At 45.0% G+C, this 21842-nt stretch overlaps 1 protein-coding gene across 1 annotated transcript in view; it reads left to right on the top strand.

The window, feature by feature from the left end:
* The window catches only part of LOC144491747 (host cell factor 1-like), a 109477-nt gene that overhangs the window by 36477 nt on the left and 51158 nt on the right, over window positions 1-21842 (top strand). The window contains exons 9-13 of the mRNA XM_078209995.1: window positions 2249-2424; window positions 5968-6165; window positions 7946-8173; window positions 12851-12952; window positions 14621-14840. Of these exons, the coding sequence (XP_078066121.1) occupies window positions 2249-2424; window positions 5968-6165; window positions 7946-8173; window positions 12851-12952; window positions 14621-14840 (924 nt within the window). The remainder of the gene's footprint in view (window positions 1-2248; window positions 2425-5967; window positions 6166-7945; window positions 8174-12850; window positions 12953-14620; window positions 14841-21842) is intronic.

The raw sequence follows: 21842 nt of genomic DNA on the forward strand, positions 1-21842 counted from the left end.
CAAAATCAATCTCCCGCATTCTGTGCATCAAAGTGTCCTAGCATGAGTCGTGCTGAAAAGCTGGGGCGGGGGACCTATACCCGCTGGAGAGGCCAGCAGCTTCGCGCTGAGTGGGCCACTGTGCATGCACAAAGATCGGCCCATACGCAATAGCCCTGCACTGACGGCCTCCCAATTGCTGGCTAGCTCGATCGCTGGCCAGCCCTGCAAGAGTGGCAGCGGGATCCCTGCCTAGCCCCTTGGCACTGCCTAATGCCTGGTGGTGCCCCCGGGGGATTGCCACTTTGCCTCTTGGGCAATGCCAGGGGGGGCCAGGCTGACACTGCCAAGCTGCCCCGATTTGCCCCCTCTTCACTCCAGCGGGGTCTGGTCGCCAGCTCCCCGCAAGTGGGAAGCTGCTGTAAACCCCGCTGGAGTGAAATACTCCTGGCGGAGGGGGAGAGGCTAGCAGGCCCGGAGACGTCAGTCCCAGGCCCACTAATTATATTTAAATTTATATTAAAATTACTACGAGCGTTCATTATGCAGCTCCGCACTGGAAATAGGCAGAAAAGATGGTGCCGGAAATCGTGCTCAGGTGCCTAGTGCGGATTTCACTAACCCGGCCACATTTAAATCTCCCATCCCACTACACTACAAAATCAGCGCAGCGGGATGGGAGAATCACCCCTGTACGACCTCACATACCCCATCTTGAATGCCTAACCGCCAATGGCTTGGGGGAAATGTATCTTCAGCTGTGGTGTTAAGCAGTACAGCTCAAAACTTGAAGTTAGCTGAACCCAGCCAGAAGAAACACTGGGGCACTTTGAGTGCCATAAGAGGCGTAAAAGATCCCATGCAGTTTTTAAAGAACAGGAATTCTCCTGGCTGTCCCTGAACCAACAGTAATGGATCAACCAATCATTTCTGTTGCTTGTTATTTGTGGAACCTTGCAGTGATTTTAGTGACTGCATTTGTCTACAGAACACCAGCAATTGTACCTCAGAAGTAAGCTGATCTCTCAATTGGATGTGAAGCATTTTGAACCAAACTTGGGATGTGAAACATGCTATATAAATGAGTTTTTGTTCTTTTCTTTACCTTTAACTCTGAGCCGCAAGACCAGTCCAATCCTTTATGTAATGTCTAAATTGATTTGAACTTTATATCTGGCTTGTATGGCTCAGTGCACCCCGCAAAGAGGTTCACAATGTTAAAAGGCTTGGGCACAGCTGCTTGAGGTGTCAACCATGACCCACGGTAGCTCTCCTTTCTTGGATCGGGTGGTTAGCACTGCTGCCTCACAGCTCCAGAGACCTGGGTTCGATTCCCGGCTTGGGTCACTGTCTGTGTGGAGTTTGCACGTTCTCCCCTTGTCCGTGTGGGTTCCCTCCGGGTGCTCCGGCTTCATCCCACACTCCAAAGATGTGCGGGTTAGGTGCATTGGCCATGCTAAATTGCCCCTTCGTGTTCCAAGATGTGTAGGGAGTGAACAATAAAGGATAACTGGGAAATAATGCTGAGCTATCGTGATTGGAGAAAAAGGGACTAATTTAAAGCTTTAATGTGGAGGAAGCACAATCTAAAAAGTTGGCTTCAAAATGGAAGAGTTACTCAGTTAAAATAGCAATAAAGATTATACAAAATCTACAGGGAGGAGGAAGAGAAGTTCTCTGTGAAAAATTATGTATATTAATTAAATAGGCTAAAAGAATATCAAGACATTTATAATTAAGTTGTTACATAGTGTAAATCCAGATACGTGGGGTTACGGGGATAGGGCCTGGGTGGGCTTGTTGTTGGTGCAGACATGATGGGCCAAATGGCCTCTTTCTGCTCTGTAGGGATTCTATGATCAGAAGGTTGAGTACAAAATCTCGGTGGACGCTCCAGTGCACGACTGAGGGGATGCTGTACTGTCACAAGGTGTCATCTTTTGCCTGAGCTATTAAACCAAAACCCTATCTTCCATCATAGGTTAATGTGAAAGATCCCATAGTAATATTCCAAGAGGAGCAGGGGTGTTCTTAGCAGTGTCCAGACCAACATTTATATCTCAGCCAACATTAACACCAATGTAATGTTGTTTGCAGCAACTTGCTGTGTGTAAATAGCTCACCATGTTTTTTAAATTGCAGCAGTTCCAAAAAGTACTTCATTGGCTGTAAACTGCTTTGGGGTGCCTTTAGGGTAGAAATGCAAGTCCTTCTCTTTCGAGGCTCACTAATTTCTTTGAGCTGATATTTAACTGACCTCTCATTATAGGCTCACCGATGGTCAGAGCCGCGACAGGGCAGCTGGTGGTCACAACAGCAGCTTCAGCCACACCCCTCATTACTGTGCAACGGCAAGCTGCACCTCTGAACAAAACACCCATCACCGTGGCAGCCCTTCCACCAGGTGTTCGCATGGTGATGCCAGCGCAGACCACAGCAGGGACTGTAAGTTTAACATCTGTTGTGGTTTCTGTAGAGTACAGTGTGCAGTTCTGCAGGTGCATTACTACATATTGTGGTTTGAAGCCCTTTAAATCCTGTGTAATTTTTGGTCAAGCTCCTCATACTGGGTAACAGCTGATGCAACTTATTCTTTAGGATGCTCTTTCCAGGTGCCTCTGTACGAACAAAGCATGTGATTTGAGGCATAGGTTTAGCGGTCAGCATTGTAGACTGTTGTAATTCGTATTTTGCACAGCAAGTGTACAAGTGGTTATTTAAGAGTGTTGCACCAGAAAAATGTTTGTGGCCATTTGAATAACCCAGTTTAGTGCATGTAAGAAAGTCCCTAGTTTCATCCATTCTGTTCAACTGACAAGTACTGATCTCTCTTGCCATCCAACCCATCACAGAATTCCCCCTTTGTTCTTTCCCTTTGTTTTTGTAGTATCTCTAGAGGAAAAAATACATTTATTGCTCCAGGTAATTGACCTTTCATTACAGCTAGAATATGCTGTTAGGTTTTAAGCAAGTGAAGAGACATAGGGAAAAATAACAGGGGGTTGAGGGGAAAGAACAAAGGGGAAATTCTGTGACAGGCTGGAAGGCAAAAGAGATTAAATGACAAAGGGAAGGGAATGACGGTGCATGACAGAGGAGGTCATGGGGCAAGTAAAGAAATGAAAAATGGGCCTAGAGGAGGCGTAAATGGTTATAGTAGAATAACGGAGTGGGGTGAAGCGTGGTGAACCTTATCATGGGGGACAAGTTTCCTGTGGCCCAGAAACATGGTGGAAAAAGGGCAGCAGAGATAGAGACCAGCCCTTTGACTGCATAACAATGGGGGATCCTCAATCCTATAGCAGCGGGTGCATATATGATTGGACGAAAAGCTCCTGTACAGAAAATATTTTTTCTATGTACCAACCCTAGTTTCTCCATGTAACTGAAGTCATGAGATCATTTCTGTAAATCTCTTCCTCCTCTCGAGGCCTTACAGTGGGATCACGATATTGAACTTGATGATCAGCCATGATCAATTTGAATGACGGAGCAGGCTCGAAGGGCAGAATGGCCTACTCCTGCTACTATTTTCTGGGTTTCTATTGACTTTCTTCTGAAGTTTGGTGCCAGAAATAAAAATGAGAAAAAGATTAGAGTACTAGAGAAAGTTAGGATGAAATATAAAAAAGATAGCAAGGATTTCTGCAAGTATTTAAAAGGAAAATAACTAAGTGAGCATTGGTACTCTAGAGTTTGGGGAATTAAAATTGGGAAATGAGGAAATGGCGGAAGCGTTGGACAGATATTTTGTGTCTGTCTTCACTGTAGAGGGTGTAAATAACATTGCAGAAATTCTTATAGATCGAGTAGGGCGACAGTGGTTAGCACTGCTGCCTCACAGCTCCAGGGACCCGGGTTCAATTCTGGCCTTGGGTCACTGTCTGTGGAGTTTGCACATTCTCCCCGTGTCTGCGTGGGTTTCCAACGGGTGCTCCGGTTTCTTCCTACAGTCCAAAGATGCGCAGGTTAGAGGGATTGGCCGTGCTAAATTGCCCTTAGTGTCCCAAGATGTATAGGTTAGGGGGATTAGCCATGGGAAATGTGTGGGGTTACAGCGATAGGGCAGGGGAGAGGGCCTGGGTAAGATACTCTGTCAGAGTTGGTGCAGATTCAATGGGCCAAATGGCCTCTCCTGCACTAGGGATTCTATGAAGAGATGAACGGTAGAGAGGAACTTAAAGCCATTACAATCATCAATGAAAATATATTGACAAATCAGAACTAAAGACTGACAAGATCCAGGACCTATTGGCCTGCATCCTAGGATGCTGAGTGGCTGCTGAGCTGGTAAATGCATTGGCTGTATTTTTTCAAAATACTCTAGATATTGGAACGGTCCCATCAGATTGGGAACATAGTGAATGTAACTTATCTATTAAATGAGGCAGACACAAAGCAGGAAACTACAGACCAGTTAACCTAATATCATAGGGAAAGTGCTACAATCTACTAATAAGGAATAGGGCGCCAAGAAAATCCTGATACAATCAGGCAGAGTAACATGGTTTTGCAAAAGGGAAAAAGTGTTTGACTAATTGGAGTTCTTTGAGGAAGTAATAAGCAAAGGGATCAAGGAGAACCTGTAGATGTGGTATATGTGGATTTTCAAAGACATTTGAAAAGGTAAAATAAGGTCCTGGTGTAGGGGGTAACATATAAGCCTGAATAGAGGATTCTGAAGGAGTATTATTGGGCTCAACATTTACTCACTCTCTCTCTCCATAGATGCTGCCAGACCTACTAAGTTTTTCCAGCACATTTTGTTTGTATAGCACAGTGTTGGTTAGCTAACAGGAAGCAGAGAGTAGGGGTAAATGGGTCATTTCAGGTTGGTAAGTTGTAACAAGTGGAGCGCTGCAGGGTTCAGTGTTAGGACTAATTACAATCTATGTCAATGACCTGGATGGAAGAACTGAGTGTATGGTTGCTAAAATTGCTGAAGGTGCAAAGGTAGATAGATAATGACTCGAGAAGCCTGACTGGAAACGAACATAGTTTATTACAGAATGCATGTAAAACTACTACCGTGGTGTAATCCCTGCCTGGGACTACAGTTCAGCAGGCCCAGTCCTGGGCAGGTCACTGCCTGTTACCAGGGGAACTTGTACTCAACAAGCCTCACAGGGAGATCAATTGGTGATTTCCACATGGACCTTGTGGGGGTTAGCACAGTATGAATGTAGGTTGTGTAGAGGGCTTAAGGAGTCTGCAAAGTGAGTTGTAAGTGGGGGGGAAAAATTGGCAAATCGGGTATAATGTGAGAAAATGTGAACTTGTCCATTTTGGCAGGAAGAACAGAAAAGCAATATACTATGTAAAATGAGAGAGATTGTCGAACCCTGCGGTATAGAGTCCTGGTACGTGAATCTCACGTTAGAGCTGGCTACAATGTTCCATCAGGGAACTAAGGTTTTTCATAAAGGTTTAGCATAGCTTCCTTGTTTTTGTATTCAATGCATCTAATTATAAATTCAGTGATCTCATTAATCTTTAATAGGCTTGTCATCATGTTCTGTTAACTTCAAAGTCTTGTGTACATATACCCCCAGGTCTCTCTGTTCCTGAATCCTGTTTAACATTGTACCATTTAATTTATACTGTCTGTCCTCATTCTTCCTACCAGAATGAATCACTTGGCTTTTTATTAGATTTAATCTGTCATGAACCATGGTTTTCTGAGACCATTGATAAGCCAAGATCATCCTGCTGTTAATTTCTGCTTTTCCTCTGGGCTGCTTAGTCTTCACTCTTTGGAGAAAGGGGAAGAAATGGAAGCTAGAAAATGCTTCCATGACCTCTATCACTAGGCAGCAGAGAGCCCTCTAAGTTTTTCTTTGCAAGTTTGATCTGGATAGTGTTGGCTCCTCTACTCTTTTCCAAATGTGTTATGAGTGAAGGGGAAGTTTGGTGTTGTGTTGGAGATTGGTGTTGCATTCCATTTGTGCCTTTATTGATGCTTTTGTTTGTAACCTTTCTGTCTCCCAGCCACTGACTTCCAGTCCACAGATGAGTGGAATGGCAGCTTTGGCTGCAGCAGCTGCTGCTACTCAGAAGATTCCTTCCAGCACAGCAGTTAGCTCAATTGGACTTCACGCTAGTACAACCATGGTCAAAACTATGGCAGTTGCTCCTGGAACCAGTACACTGGCTACCACTATGAAGGTCGCCACTCCATCGGTCATGGTAAGTCACTTCCTTTTTTAAAAAAAAACATTCTAAGTAGCTTATTTTATACCTGCGCACTCTACCCTTGGAGACTGGTGTGAAGTAGGATTCGCAGGCAAATTATTAGTGAATATGAACAATCCTTTCACGGCCATAACCATCTTTATACTGGCCAATAGGTTGGTTAATTTTGATTAGATTTATTATTGTCACATATATTAACATACAGTGAAAAGTATTGTTTCTTGCACGCTATACAGACTAAACATACCATTCATAGAGAAGGAAAGGAGAGAGTGCAGAATGTAGTGTTACAGTCATATCTAGGGTGTAGAGAAAGATCAACTTAATGCAAGGTAAGTCCATTGAAAAGTCTGACAGCAGTAGGGAAGAAGCTATTCTTAAGTCGGTTGGTATGTGACCTCGGACTTTTGTATCTTTTTCCCGACGGAAGAAGATGGAAGAGAGAATGTCCAGGGTCCTTAATTATGCTGGCTGCTTTGTCGAGGCAGTGGGAAGTGTAGACAGAGTCAATGGATGGGAGGCTGGTTTGCATGATGGATTGGGCTACATTCACAACCTTTTGTAGTTCCTTGCGGTCTAGACAGAGCAGGAGCCATACCAAGCTGTGATACAACTAGAAAGAATGCTTTCTACGGTGCATCTGTAAAAGTTGGTGAGAGTCGTAGCCGACATCCTTAGTCTTCTGAGAAAGTAGAGGCGTTGTAATCTTGTAAGGAGGGAAGGTTTTATGGGCTCCCATGAACCCTACAACAAGAAGGATTCACCCACTGAGTACCTTGCTAGATGTTAATCCAGAACTCCACAAATTGTAGCAATTCAAAAGAATAGTTTGGGAAAGGTAACAAATGTTAGACTTGCCAGCAATGCCCACATTCTGAGAATGAATTTTAAAGAAATTAAAAATGGAGAAGCTGGTCTCTACCCAGTGGCACTGACTATATAGTGGAGTTTGACCCATGCACTTTTCCGACTCAGGAAAGGATGTCACCTTAGCCAAAACCTTGCCCCACTTGCCTCTCAGCATTCTCACCCAGTTGCCCAATCCCCATCTTTTCCCTTTTGACTGCTATTTTGAAGATTAGCTGTGTTGTATTAGCCTGGCATATTACTAGCCCCTCTCCACCCCCCACAATCTTACACAACTCAGTGTCAATATTATAGTGTGATATATGTCACAATCTAGAGAGTGGAATGTATAATATGAATTTTAACATCTACAGGCCTCTGCACCAGGTATCCAACTTAAGATCTATAGGTCTTTGTTACTTAGGTTGGGTGATCCTGACTTTTTGGGGTAACTTTAAGTAAAGTAAAAAGTTTATTTATTAGTCACAAGTAGGCATACATTCACACTGCAATGAAGTTACTGTGAAAATCCCCTAGTCGCCACAGTCCGGTGCCTGTTCGGGTACACTGAGGGAGAATTTAGCATTACCAATTCACCTAACCTGCACATCTTTGGACTTTTTGCGGGGGGAAACCGGAGCACCCGGAGGAAACCCACGCAGACAGATGGAGAATGTGCAAACTCCACACAGACAGTGACCCAAGCCAGGAATCTACTTGGGTCCCTGGCGCTGTGAGGCAGCAGTGCTACCACTGTGCCACCATGCTGGACTGGAACAGGTGGTGTGGCTTCTGTGTGGTTTTGAAGACTTTGAGTGTGAAGTCTTCATATTACTGTTTATCCCAAACAATGAGGGGATGGGATATCTTTATTCCTGGAATGCCTTTCACCTACTTATCTCAGTATTGATTTGCTTCTGCTTTCCAGGTTAACACACCAGCAACCTCGATGTTGAAGACTGCTGCTGCCCAGTTAGTGACTCCCACTCATTCTGCTGCTGCCACTACTTCAGCTAGACCCATCATCACGGTGCACAAATCAGGGACAGTCACTGTGGCCCAGCAGGCACAGGTGGTGACTACTATGGTGGGAGGGGTCACAAAAACCATCACACTGGTTAAAAGCCCTATCTCCATGGCAGGCGGAAGCACACTGGTAAGGATGTCAACTCTAGATTGTGTTCCGTAGCTGGTGAATTTGTGTTTACTGTCAGTATTATTGTTAGGAGAATGATTGTAAATTATTATCTTAGTTAGTAAGTTTAGTAAACAAAGTTAGGGCACATGGGATTGGGGTAATATGCAGGCATGGATTGAGAGTTGGTTAACGGACAGAAAGCAGAGCAGGAATAAACAGGTTAATCTCGGGTTGGCAGGCTGTGACCAGCCAAGTACCGTAAGATTAGTTCTTGTGGGCCTGAGTATTCACAATCTGTATCAATGATTTAGACATGGGGACCAAATGCACTATTTCCAATTTTGCTGATGATACAAATCGAGGTGGGAGTTGTGAGGAGGATGCACAGAGGTTTCAAGGGGATTTAGACAGGCTTAGTGACTGGGCAAAAACACAGCACATAGAATATAATGTGGAAAAAATATGAAGTTATTCACTTTGGTAGAAAAAAACAGAAACAAGGAGTATTTCTTAAATGGTGAGTGATTGGGAAGTGTTGATGTCCAAAGGGCCCTGGATGTCCTTATTCATAAGTACTGAAAGATAACATGCAGGTGCAGAAAGCAATTAGGAAGACAAATGGTACATTGGCCTTTATTGCAAGAAGGTTTGAGTACAGGATGAAAGATGTCTTCTTGCAAGTGCATAGAGTCCTGGTGAGGCCATACCTGGAGAGTTGTGTACAGTTTTGTTCTCCTTACCCAAGGGCAGATATCACAGAATCATACAGTGCAGAAGGGGCCCTTCAGCCCACTAAGTCTGCACTGACAAGTGAGAACCACCTAACTTACCTACCTAATCCCATTTACTAGCATTTGGCCCATAGCCTTGAATGTTATGATGTGTCAAGTGCTCATCCAGGTACTTTTTTTAAAGGATGTGAGGCAATCTGCCTCTACTACCCTCCCAGGCAGCACATTCCAGACCATCACCACCCTCTTGGTAAAAAGGTTTTTCCTCACATCCCTCACTTTGAACTTGTCCCCTTGTGACTAGCCCATAAACTAAGGGGAACAGTTGCTCCCTATCCACCATGTCCATGCCCCTCATTCTCCTGTCCAACTCGATCAGATCGCCCCTCAATCTTCTCTGCTCCAAGCAAAGCAATCCAAGTCTATCCAACCTCTCTTCATAACTTAAATGTTCCATCCCAAGCAACATCCTGGTGAATCTCCTTGCACCCCCTCCAATCTAATCACATCCTTCCTATAATGTGGTGACCAGAATTGCACACTGTACTCCAGTTGCGGCCTCACCGAAGTTCTAGACAACTCCCTGTTCAATTGATAAAGGCAAGTGTCCCATATGACCTTTTCAGCACTCCATTAACATGCCCTCTGCCTTCCGGATCTATGAACAAACATGCCAAGGCCCCTTTGTTCCAGAGAACTTCCAAGTGTCATGCCATTCAATGAAAACTTCCTTGTCAAATTACTCCTTCCAAAGTATATCACCTCACTTTCCAGGGTTAAATTCCCTCTTACCTGACCATTTGACAATCCCATCTATATCTTCCTGTAGCCCAAGACACTCAACCTCACTGTTAACTACCTGGCCAATCTTTGTGTCATCTTGCTAATCCTACCCCCCATGTAGTCATCTATTATGTGGTTTATATAAATGATGACTAATAGGGGACCTGGCACAGATCCCCGTGGTACACCATTGGACACTGTATTGATCCAGACCCTTCAGAGCATCCTACGTGCAGTCGTCCCACGTATTCCCTGCATTGGAGATCTCTACCGCCTCCCAAAGATACACAAGGCCAACACACACTCTCGTCCCATCATATCAGGCAATGAGACCCTGTGTGAGAACTCTCTGGCTACGTCGAAGGCATCCTGAAACCCATTGTACAAGGAACCCCCAGCTTCTGTCGTGACACTATGGACTTCTTACAGAAACTCAGCAGCCATGGACCAGTTGAACCAGGAACACTCCTCGTCACAATGGATGGCTCGGCACTCTACACCAGCACCCCCCCATGAAATAGAGAGAGAAACCAAGTTAATGTTACAAGTCTGTATGACTCTTCGGAGCTCTGAAGAAGTCAACAGATTTGAAATGTTAACTTTGTTTCTCTCTCCACAGATGCTGCCAGACCTGCTGAATTTTTCCAGCATCTTCTATTTTTGTTCCATTCGAGACTGAGATGAAAAATAATTTCTTCACTCAGGATGGTGAGTCTTTGGAATTCTCTGCACCAGTCATTGAGTGTGTTCAAGCCAGAGATAAGTGATTTCTAGACGTTAAAGATATCAACGGAGGTGGGGGTAGTTGAGGAAGGTGATGAGCTGTGATCTAATTGAATGGTGGAGCAGACTCGAGAGGGGCCAAATGGCCTATTCCTATTTCCTATGTTGTGATTTTTATTTAAATCGTGACTACTTACTCTGGCTGTTTAATTTTTTAAAGCAGTCTCCTAAAAGGCCCCAGAGGATTGGAAGATGGCCAATGTTGTCTCATTATTTAAGAAGGGTTTCAAGGATAACCCGGGTAATTATAGCCAGTGAGCTTGACTTCAGTCATAGTGAAATTGTTGGAGAAGATTCTTAGGATCTAAACACATTTGGAACTCAATGGTCTTATTAGCAACAGACAGTATGGTTTTGTATGAGAGAGGTCATGTCTCATTAATTTGATTGAGTTTTTTTGAGGAGGTGACAAAAGTGATTGACAAGGGAAGGGCCATGGATGTTGTCTAATGGACTTTAGTAAAGCATTTGACAAGGCCTCTCATGGTAGGCTGGTGCAAAAGATTAAATCCCACGGGATCAGGGATGAACTAGCTAGGCGGATGAGAACTGGCTTGGCCATAGAAGACAGTGTGTCACGGTGGGAAGGTGTTTTTCTGAATGGAGGTCTGTGACTAGTGGTGTTCCGCAGGGATCAGTGTTGGGACCTCTGCTGTTTGTAATATATATAAATGACTTGGAAGAAAATGTAGCTGGTCTGATTAGCAAGTTTGCGGATAAGATTGCTGGAAAGTGATGATAGGCTGGAAAATTGGGCAGAGAAATGGCAAATGGAATTTAATCCGGACAGGTGCGAGGTGATGCATTTTGGTAGATCCAACTGAGGTAGGAGCTATAAAATAAATGGCTGAACCATCAGGAGCATAGACACAAAGAGATCTGGGAGTACAGGTCCACAGATTCTTAAAAGTGGCAGCACAGGTGGAACAGATGGTGAAGAAAGCATATGGCTTGCTCGCTTTCATCAGGTGGAGCATAGAGTATAAAAGTTGGCAAATTATGTTACAGTTGTATAAAACATTGGTTAGGCCACATTTGGAATACTGTGTCCAATTCTGGTCACCACACTACCAGAAGGGCGTCGAGGCTTTGGAGAGAGTGCAGAAAAGGTTTCCCAGGATGTTGCCTGGTATGGAGGGTATTAGCTATGAGGAGAGATTTAATAAACTGGGATTGTTCTCCCTGGAAAGACGGAGGCTGAGGGGCAACCTGATAGTTTATAAAATTATGAGGGGCATAGATAGGGTGAACAGTTGGAAGCTTTTTGCCAGGGCAGAAGTGACAATGACAAGGGGGCATAAGTTGAATGTAAGGAGTGAAAGGTTCAGTAGAGATGTATGAAGAAAGTTTTTTTGTAGGGGCCTGGAATGCACTGCCAAGTGAGGTAGTTGAGGCAGACACGTTAGTGACATTTATGACATATCTGGATAGACACATGAACACGCAGGGAATAGAGGGATACAGGCAGTTGGTCAAGATAGGACAACGTGATTCGGGCAGGCTTGGAGGGCCGAAGGGACTGTTCCTGTGCTGTACTGTTCTTTGTTCAAACTCGTGCTTGCTTCAAACTATCTGTTAGTCATTTTTGTGCTGCTCTGATGTATCCTTATTGTAAGCTTCCTAATTATTCTTTGATATTGGAGCAGCAATGCCTATTCTGGCAGGTTCAACTCTCACTCTGCACCAGCTATCAGACCTCATGTGGGGCATCAATTTGTGCTTTACAGTTACACATGTAGATAGCACACTGATTCTCTGAAGTGCATTTAGCTAAACTACAACAGCTTCAGGTGAGGAGAAAACTGAAGGGGAGCGAATAACTGGAGACAGTTCTAATGGGGGAAATCTCCACATCATGTTAGATGATGCAGGAAGCAGAATGGAGTTTGCTTAGCTATCATCTCCTCCTGCCATAGAACAGCCCGGTGGGCACTAACCTGTCATGGCCAATGCATGAACTGATGTCAATTAGGTGCTGGTACCTATGGCACTTTAATCCAACAAAAGTTTCTGCTTCTAAGGGAAATTGTGGTGGGAGTGGGACAGGAAAATTAGTGTGCAAGGAACTCCTCATTCTTTGACCTGGTAGTGTGGTACGTGTGATTTTACCTGCACCTCAATAGCCCCTCGAATTAAGTCACTGCTTTTATACTCAGAAATATTTGGCATGTGGATAATAGCCAAGAGATTTCACCAAGACAACTTTACTTTTAATTTCTTCGTGGCTTATCGATGGGAGGGTGGGGTAAGCTAGTAGTTTGCTTTGCTAATTATGAAGGAAAGTAACAGAAGTATGAAAAGCCTTGATGATCAGCTTTGGTGTTTGTGTTGTCATTTAGTGTGTAATAATTTTCCGTGTATTTTACCTTTGTTGCAATTTCTATTCCTCTCATCCTAGATTTCTAACTTGGGAAAAGTGTTAACCCTGCAGGCTAAACCAGGGCAACAGGCCACCATCTCAGGCCCAGGCTCCACTGGGCCACTTACACAGATTTTCCAGGTTGGTAAATTACACTACATTGTATGAGTGGTTTGTTTTGCAGGTTAATATTGAGCTTTCTTTTTAATGAATTAACTGGAAAAATCTGCAATTACTGATGGAGAGGTTCTGAACAACAGGTTTGGTGCACTAGCTGGTCTTTTTCTTGCCAACAATACAATGAAGGTGCACAAAAGCAAGTGGATTTGTATATCCCTTGAGAAAGGACTTAATTCATACCAACCCATATCTCTGATGTCTGAGCAATTGTTCTGTCCAGTATACTGTGCCTTTCCCATGAGCTGAGATACCATGGGAGCCACGTGTTCCCATGCCCTCCCCACCTTCCCCATTTCTCCCCACTGAGATTTACACACATTAATGGAACAATTGGGTGTGAAGGTGGCAAACTGTTATTGTGTCAACCAGCCTTATTCCGCACTCATGAGGGAGCTCAGATTTTATTCATTTCAGAAAGAAACTTAACTTAATTCCAAGAGATTTAATTCCAGTTACAAACAGTATAAGTTTGGTTTACACTTGATTTCCTTGCCCAAAAAAATCTTACGGTATTAAGGGGGGGAAAAAGAAAACATTAGTGCCCATTTTGTTTAGCAGCTAGTTTCGGTGCGCTGCTCCCAGCATCTGAGATTGGGAAGCTTCCGTCTACAGCTGAGAAACACATCTCAGCACGAGGATTTACTTCATAGAATCATAGAAACCCTACAGTGCAGAAAGAGGCCATCTGGCTCATCGAGTCTGCACCGACCACAATCCCACCCAGGCCCTACCCTCATATCCCTACACATTTACCTGCGAATCCCTCTAACCTGCGCATCTCAGGACACTAAGGGGCAATTTTAGCATGGCCAATCAACCTAACCCGCACATCTTTGGACTGTGGAAGGAAATCGGAGCACCCGGAGGAAACCCACGCAGACACGGGGAGAATGTGCAAACTCCACACAGACAGTGACCCAAGCCGGGAATTGAACCCAGGTCCCTGGAGCTGTGAAGCAGCAGTGCTAACCACTATGCTACCGTGCCGTCCACGGTACATATCCCCCTCGTGTTTTCATCTCAAACTTTTTCCCTACCCCAAAGTTAACATCCTTTTTAGCTTTTGGAACAAAAAGAGTGACCGACACAATGCTGGGCCCACAGCTGCTACTGATTACGTGGCTCAAAATGTTAGAGCTAGTGTGGAAACCCCTGGCATATGGTGACTTGTGTTCCCTTCCCCTGCAGCAGTGCTAATGCTGAACAATTTCAGCGATGAAAACTGCACCTCCTTTGAACTCTTGGGTTGCTTATTGTAAATGGAGCAATCCCAGCCTTCAAACATTCTGTCATTGACCTATTCAGATATTTTTAAATTATGCATCATGTAAAATGTGTGCAAAGCATGAATAATTGCCAGATTCTTTGTTTAAATGTGTGTGTTGCAAACATTTGAAATTAAAATTCGATTATGTTTTGGCTAACTGCAAAACACATTTGTTTTATTATTACTACTGTTTTTGCAACTCAGCCTTATGTGTTGGTCATTTTACTTTTAAAAATACATCTTTTGCACACTGTCAGGCTTTCATGAGCGGTTTGTTTGCCCAGACTACAACTTATTTTGAACCGTTGGATTCATTCTCCTGTAGTAGAACTGACAGCTTTTTATTATTTTGAACATGTTAGACCAAAGGTCAGCTGCCCCCAGGAGCTACCATTTTGAAGCTCGTTACTTCAGCAGACGGGAAGCCTGCCACCATCATCACCACCTCCCAGGCGGGGAATGTGGGCCTTAAGCAGACATTCGTCAGCCTTGGCAACGTGTCACCTGCCTCTTCAAAACCAGCAACGACCATCCTCAAAACAATCCCAATGTCTGCACTTATTTCGCAGCCAGGAACTACAGGTACCGTCCAGAGAAATGATCTCTATTAATATAGATAAGCACGAGATGGTGCATTTTGATAGGAGGAGAAAGGAAGCTACTTATTTTTTTGAAAAGTAAGTGTCTGAAGTGGGGTACAGAAGCAAAGTGGTCTAAGGATACAGGTTCACAAATTATTATAGAGTCATAGTGGTTTACAGCATGGAAATAGGCCCTTCGGCCCAACTTGTCCATGCCACCCCTTTTTTTTTAGCCCACTAAGCTAGTCTCGCCTTTGGTCCATATCCCTCTATACCCACCGTACCCATGTAACTGTCTCAGTGCTTGTTAAAAGAGAAAATTGTACCCACCTCTACTACTATCTCTGGCAGCTAGTTCCAGACACTCACCACCCTCTGTGTGAAAACATTGCCCTTCTGGACCCTTTTGTATCTCCCCTCTCACCTTAAACCTAATTTTAGACTCCCCTACCTTTGGAAAAGATATTGACTATCTAGCTGATCTATGCCCCATGAAAGAAAGCAACATAGGTTAATAAGGCCTCAGAAATGCACCAAAGCACAGAGTTTGTTTCCAGAGGAATAGAATTGAAAAGCAATGAATATATGTTAAACTTGTGCAGAACCTTGGTTAGACTACATTCGGAGTACTCTAAATCAGTTGTGGTTTCCATATCACGAAAATAATTTGCAGACACCAGTACTGAGAGGGTTTAACGATCAGGAAAGACTGAACAGGTTGGGGGTCTCAAGAAAAGAACAGTCTGAGAGGTGACTCACAGCGGCCTTTAAAACAATAGGCAATCAAAACAAGGGAGCATAAATATAATAAAAGCAAAACTACTGATGCTGGAAATCTGAAGTAACAGTGCGAGAAAACGCAGCAGGTCCGGCAGCACCTGTGGAGAGTGAAACAGTTAACATTTCCAGTCCAACATGTTATCTTTGAAACTGAAGACGGGTAGAAGTGAGATGGGCTTCATGCTGTTTAAAAAGTCGGGTATGGTCAGGTAGAAAAAAGGAGAGAGTGGGGATAGGTTGGGGGGCAGGGGGCAGATTAAATAAGAGATATCATGGAACAAAAAGGGAGGACTAATTGTTGTAGTAAAGAAACAAAGTGTGGGTTCAGAGTTAGAAGATTCATACAGCAGAATAAAAGACAGCTCTGAAAAAAGCAAAACCATGAAAACAAGATACAGACACATGCTTGGCAAAAAATGCAAAACCAAGGACCGAGTTTATGGTCTCAATTTGTTGAATTCGGTGTTAGTCCAGTAGGCTGTAAAGTGACCAATCAGAAGATGAGGTGCTGTTCCTCCAGTTTGCATTGGGTTTCGCTGGAACGTTGCATGCAGGCTGAGGGCAGAAATGTGAGCAAAAGGGCAACAGGTGGCACAGTGGTTAGCACTGCTGCCTCACAGCGCCAGGGACCCCGGTTCCATTCCCACGTTGGGTCACTATCTGTGTGGAGTCTGCATATTCTCTCTAGGTCTGCGTGGATTTCCTCTGGATGCTTCAGTTTCCTCCCACAGTCCGAAAGACGTGCTGGTTAGGGTACATTGGCCATGCTAAATTCTCCCTCAGTGTACCCAAACAGGCACCAGAGTGTGGCGATTAGGGGATTTTCACAGCAACTTCATTGCAATGTTAATGTAAACCTACTTGTGACACTAATAAATAAACTTAACTTTAAAAAAAGTGGTGAATGAAAATGACAAGCAATCAGAAGATCAGGATCGTACTTACAGACTTCGAGATGTTTCGCAACCCCCTCTGTATTTAGTCTTCCCAGTGAGCAGTGACTACACGATACCAATTTGAAAAAAGTACAAGTAAATCACTTTTTTGCGTGGAAGGAAGTTTTGGGGCCTTGGTCAGCGAGGAGACAGGAGGTAAGCCAGGTGTTATCCTTTGAATTGTATTGGGGATGATAAAGGAGTGGATTGGGTGTTGTGGAGGGAGCTGTTGCTATGGAATAAATGATGTGGAGATGCCGGCGTTGGACTGGGGTAAACCCAGTAAGAGTTTTAACAACACCAGGTTGAAGTCCAACAGGTTTATTTGGTAGCAAATACCATTAGCTTTCGGAGCGCTGCTCCTTCGTCAGATGGAGTGGAAATCTGCTCTCAAACAGGGCACAGAGACACAAAATCAAGTTACAGAATACTGATTAGAATGCGAATCCCTACATCCAACCAGATCTTAAAGATACAGACAATGTGGGTGGAGGGAGCATTAAGCACAGGTTAAAGAGATGTGTATTGTCTCCAGACAGGACAGCCCACAAGTCCAGGAGGCAAGCTGTGGGGGTTACTGATAATGTGACATAAATCCAACATCCCGGTTTAGGCTGTCCTCATGTGTGCGGAACGTGGCTATCAGTTTCTGCTCAGCGGCTCTGCGCTGTCGTGTGTCGTGAAGGCCGCTTTGGAGAAGGCTTGCCTGAAGATCAGAGGCTGAATGCCCGTGACTGCTGAAGTGCTCCCCCACAGGAAGAGAACAGTCTTGCCTGGTGATTGTCGAGCGGTGTTCATTCATCTGTTGTCGTAGCGTCTGCATGGTTTCCCCAATGTACCATGCCTCGGGACATCCTTTCCTGCAGCGTATCAGGTAGACAACGTTGGCCGAGTTGCAAGAGTAGGTACCGTGTACCTGGTAGATGGTGTTCTCACGTGAGATTATGGCATCCGTGTCGATGATCCGGCACGTCTTGCAGAGGTTGCTGTGGCAGGGTTGTGTGGTGTCGTGGTCACTGTTCTCCTGAAGGCTGGGTAGTTTGCTGCGGACAATGGTCTGTTTGAGGTTGCACAGTTGTTTGAAGGCAAGAGGTGGGGGTGTGGGGATGGCCTTGGCGAGATGTTCGTCTTCATCAATGACTTGTTGAAGGCTCCGGAGGAGATGCCGTAGCTTCTCCACTCCGGGGAAGTACTGGACGACGGGGGGTACTCTGTCCACGTGTCCCGTGTTTGTCTTCTGAGGAGGTCGGTGTGGTTTTTCGCTGTGGCGCGTCAGAACTGTTGATTGATGAGTCGAGCGCCATATCTAAGCACGTTAAAGAAGCCATCCCCTCCGGACAAGCCCTCCATATACACAGGATCTGCTCGGATGAGGAGGATCGCAACAGACACCTCCAGACGCTGAAAGATGCCCTCATAAGAACAGGATATAGCGCTCGACTCATCGATCAACAGTTCTGACGTGCCACAGCGGAAAACCGCACCGACCACCTCAGAAGATAAACACGGGACACGGTGGACAGAGTACTCTTCGTCGTCCAGTACTTCCCCAGAGCGGAGAAGCTACGGCATCTCCTCCGGAGCCTTCAACATGTCATTGATGAAGACGAACATCTCGCCAAGGCCATCCCCACACCCCCGCTTCTTGCCTTCAAACAACCGCGCAACCTCAAACAGACCATTGTCCGCAGCAAACTACCCAGCCTTCAGGAGAACAGTGACCACGACACCACACAACCCTGCCACAGCAACCTCTGCAAGACGTGCCGGATCATCGACACGGATGCCATCATCTCACGTGAGAACACCATCTACCAGGTACACTGTACCTACTCTTGCAACTCGGCCAATGTTGTCTACCTGATACGCTGCAGGAAAGGATGTCCCGAGGCATGGTACATTGGGGAAACCATGCAGACACTACGACAACGGATGAATGAACACCGCTCGACAATCACCAGGCAAGACTGTTCTCTTCCTGTGGGGGAGCACTTCAGCAGTCACGGGCATTCAGCCTCTGATCTTCAGGTAAGCGTTCTCCAAAGTGGCCGTCATGACACGCGACAGCGCAGAGTCGCTGAGCAGAAACTGATAGCCAAGTTCCGCACACATGAGGACGGCCTAAACTGGGATGTTGGATTTATGTCACATTATCAGTAACCCCCACAGCTTGCCTCCTGGACTTGAGGGCTGTCCAGTCTGGAGACAATACACATCTCTTTAACCTGTGCTTAATGCTCCCTCCACCCACATTGTCTGTATCTTTAAGATCTGGTTGGCTGTAGGGATTCGCATTCTAATCAGTATTCTGTAACTTGATTTTGTGTCTCTGTGCCCTGTTTGAGAGCAGATTTCCACTCCATCTGACGAAGGAGCAGCGCTCCGAAAGCTAATGGTATTTGCTACCAAATAAACCTGTTGGACTTTAACCTGGTGTTGTTAAAACTCTTGCTATGGAATAAAAACAGGAAATGCCAGAAAGATTCAGCAGGTCTGTCAGTATTTGTGAAGAGAGCTAAAGTTTTGAGTTGAAATGACTTCTTCAGAGCTGCACGTCCCTTTGGAATGCTGGCAAGGGATGGGCGGATGTGATTCGTGGTGACATCACATTGAAGTTGGCAGAAATGTTAGCTGTTGCTTTAAATGTGGGGGCTGGTTGGGTGGAAAGTGAGGACAAGGGGAACCCTATTAAGTTCTAGTAGTGAGGCCAAGGGCTGAGGACTGAAGTGTGGGAAATGGGTTGGACACTGTTGAGGGCCTTGTCAACCATAATGGGGGAAAATCCTTGTTTGACCATCAAAGGAAGACATGTCGGAAGCACCATTGTAGAAGGTAGCATCATCAGAACCAATGAGGAGAGAATGGAATGGGGTCCTTCCAGGAAACAAGGTGTGAGGAAGTGTAGTCGAGGTAACAGAGAGTCAGTGGATGTGTAGTAAATATTAGTAGACAGCCTATCCCCAAAAATGGAGGTGGAGAAATCAAGAAAGAGAAGGAGAGTGTCAGAGATGGGCCATATGAGGATGAGAGAAGGGTGGGAGCTTGGATCATAAATGATGACATTTTCCAGTTGTGGTGGAGGACACCGACATGGTCATCAATGTACAGGAGAAATGAGTTGAGGTTAGTGCACCAGACAACAGCAGCATGCTTGTCAGCAGGTTTGACAACAATGTTGGGGTTAGGCCTGAGAAAACAGAGTGTAGCAAGTTCCAAGGCAGATCGTTTTGGGTGAGGGGAATAGAGACATGAAGGTGGCTGATGTAATGTCAACAGTTCTCAACGGAAAGATCAAGAGCGGGTAAGGAGCCGGAGGGAAAATACTGGAGGCGGAAGAAAGGTCCCCCTGTCAGGAGTTGGAGACCTATTGACAGCATAAATATAGTCACCAATAAATCAATAATGAATGTCCAGTGAGTGGTTAAGAAAATGGAACTCAGTACCGCATACAGAAATGAGGTGATTAAAATAGATGCATTTAAGGGGAGAATCAAATAACCGCGTGAGAGAGAAAGGAATAGTCGGATATGCTAGTAGAGTGGAAGGGGACGTGCCTGGAGCATAAGCACTGGCATAGGCCTGTTGGGCCGATTGGCCGTTTCCTGTGCTATAGATTCTATATAATACGGTGCACCAAATAGATAATGTGCATTGTTTTTATTTTCAATCCAATATTTTTGCGTCAGTTTACAATTTTTCATCCCAGTCCTACCTTTTGTCATACCCTCCTTTAACTGTAAGGTAGGAACAAGCTAAGCAGCAAGTTTCCCATGATGGTGCCAGTTCTTTTCCACAGTTGGTGCAAGGTGAGCGAGTGAGCTGAGTTTTTAATACCTTGATCCCACTTTGGTGCACTCAGTCCAGCTAGATTTAGTTTTTTGTTGCATCCTGTAGGAGGGATGTCAAAATAAGATTTCAACTCCTGACTTTACCCTCAAAGGCTACTGATCTTGGTATTTCATCATCAAGACTGTTTCTACAATAATCTAAGTGAAAAACACTATGGAACAGCCCCTGAGAGTTAGGAGAGGCAAGCTCAGCTGCAGGTAGTTAGGTTGCGACTCGCCTGCCTGCCTCCCAGTGCTCACATCTGAATGATAGTAGCTTAGGGAGAGTACAGGATTTACTGCCAACCCATGACACTGTGCCACAGCAGAAGGCAACTCCTCATCATTTTTATGCATAAATTGTCACCTTCTTTGTTGGAATACCAGATGGGAAATGGGGGCAGGAAAAAAAACATACATAGAAACAGGTGAAAGCCATTCGGCCCTTCGAGCCTGCTCTGTCATCCATTATGATCAAGGCTGAGCATCAAATTCAATACCCTGATCCTGTCTCCACCACCTCCTCCTCTCCTCCACCACTGTGCTAATCATGTTGTCCTATCCCAACCAACCACCTGTGTCCCTCTACTATCTGCCTGTTCAAGTGTCTATCCAGATAAGTCTTAAATGTCGCTAACATGTCTGCCTCAACTACCTCACTTGGCAGTGTATTCCAGGCCCCCACCACTTTCCCCCACACATCTCTACTGAACCTTTCCCCCTTACCTTGAACTTGTGCCCCCTTGTCGTTGTCATTTCTGCCCTGGGAAAAAGCTTCCAACTGTTCACCTTATCTATGCCCCTCAGAATAATATATATATATAATATATATGTATACACACACATATATCCCTTGATCTCTTTAGCCCCAAGAACTCTATCAAATTCCTTTTTAAAATCTCTCAATGTTTTGGCTTCAACTGCTTTTTGTGGTAGTGAATTCCAAAGATTCACCACCCTCTGGGTGAAGAAATTGCTCCTCACCTCAGTCCTAAAAGATCTACCCCTTGTCCTCAAACTGTGACCCCTAGTTCTGGACTCTCACCACCATTGGGGACATTCATTCTTTCTGAATCTACCCTATCTAATCCTGTCAGAATTTTATAAGTTTCTATGAGATCCCTTTGCTCTTCTAAACTCCAATGAATATAAATCTAACTGACTTGGTCTCTCCTTGTATGACAACCCTGTCACCATGGAATCAGCCTGGTAAACCTTTGCTGTACCCCTTCTATAGCATAGAATCCTACAGTGCAGAAGGCGGCCATTCAGCCCATCGAGTCTGCACCAACCACTATCTCAGCTAGTCCCCCTGACACGAAGGAGCAATTTAGCATGGCCAATCCCCCTAACCTGCACATCTTTGGACTGTGGGAGGAGACCGGAGCACCCGGAGGAAACCCACGCAGACACGGGGAGAATGTGCAAACTCCAGACAGATAGTGACCCAAGCCGGCAATC

The sequence above is a fragment of the Mustelus asterias genome, chromosome 3 (assembly GCF_964213995.1).
Source record: "Mustelus asterias chromosome 3, sMusAst1.hap1.1, whole genome shotgun sequence".
Lineage (NCBI taxonomy): Eukaryota > Metazoa > Chordata > Chondrichthyes > Carcharhiniformes > Triakidae > Mustelus > Mustelus asterias.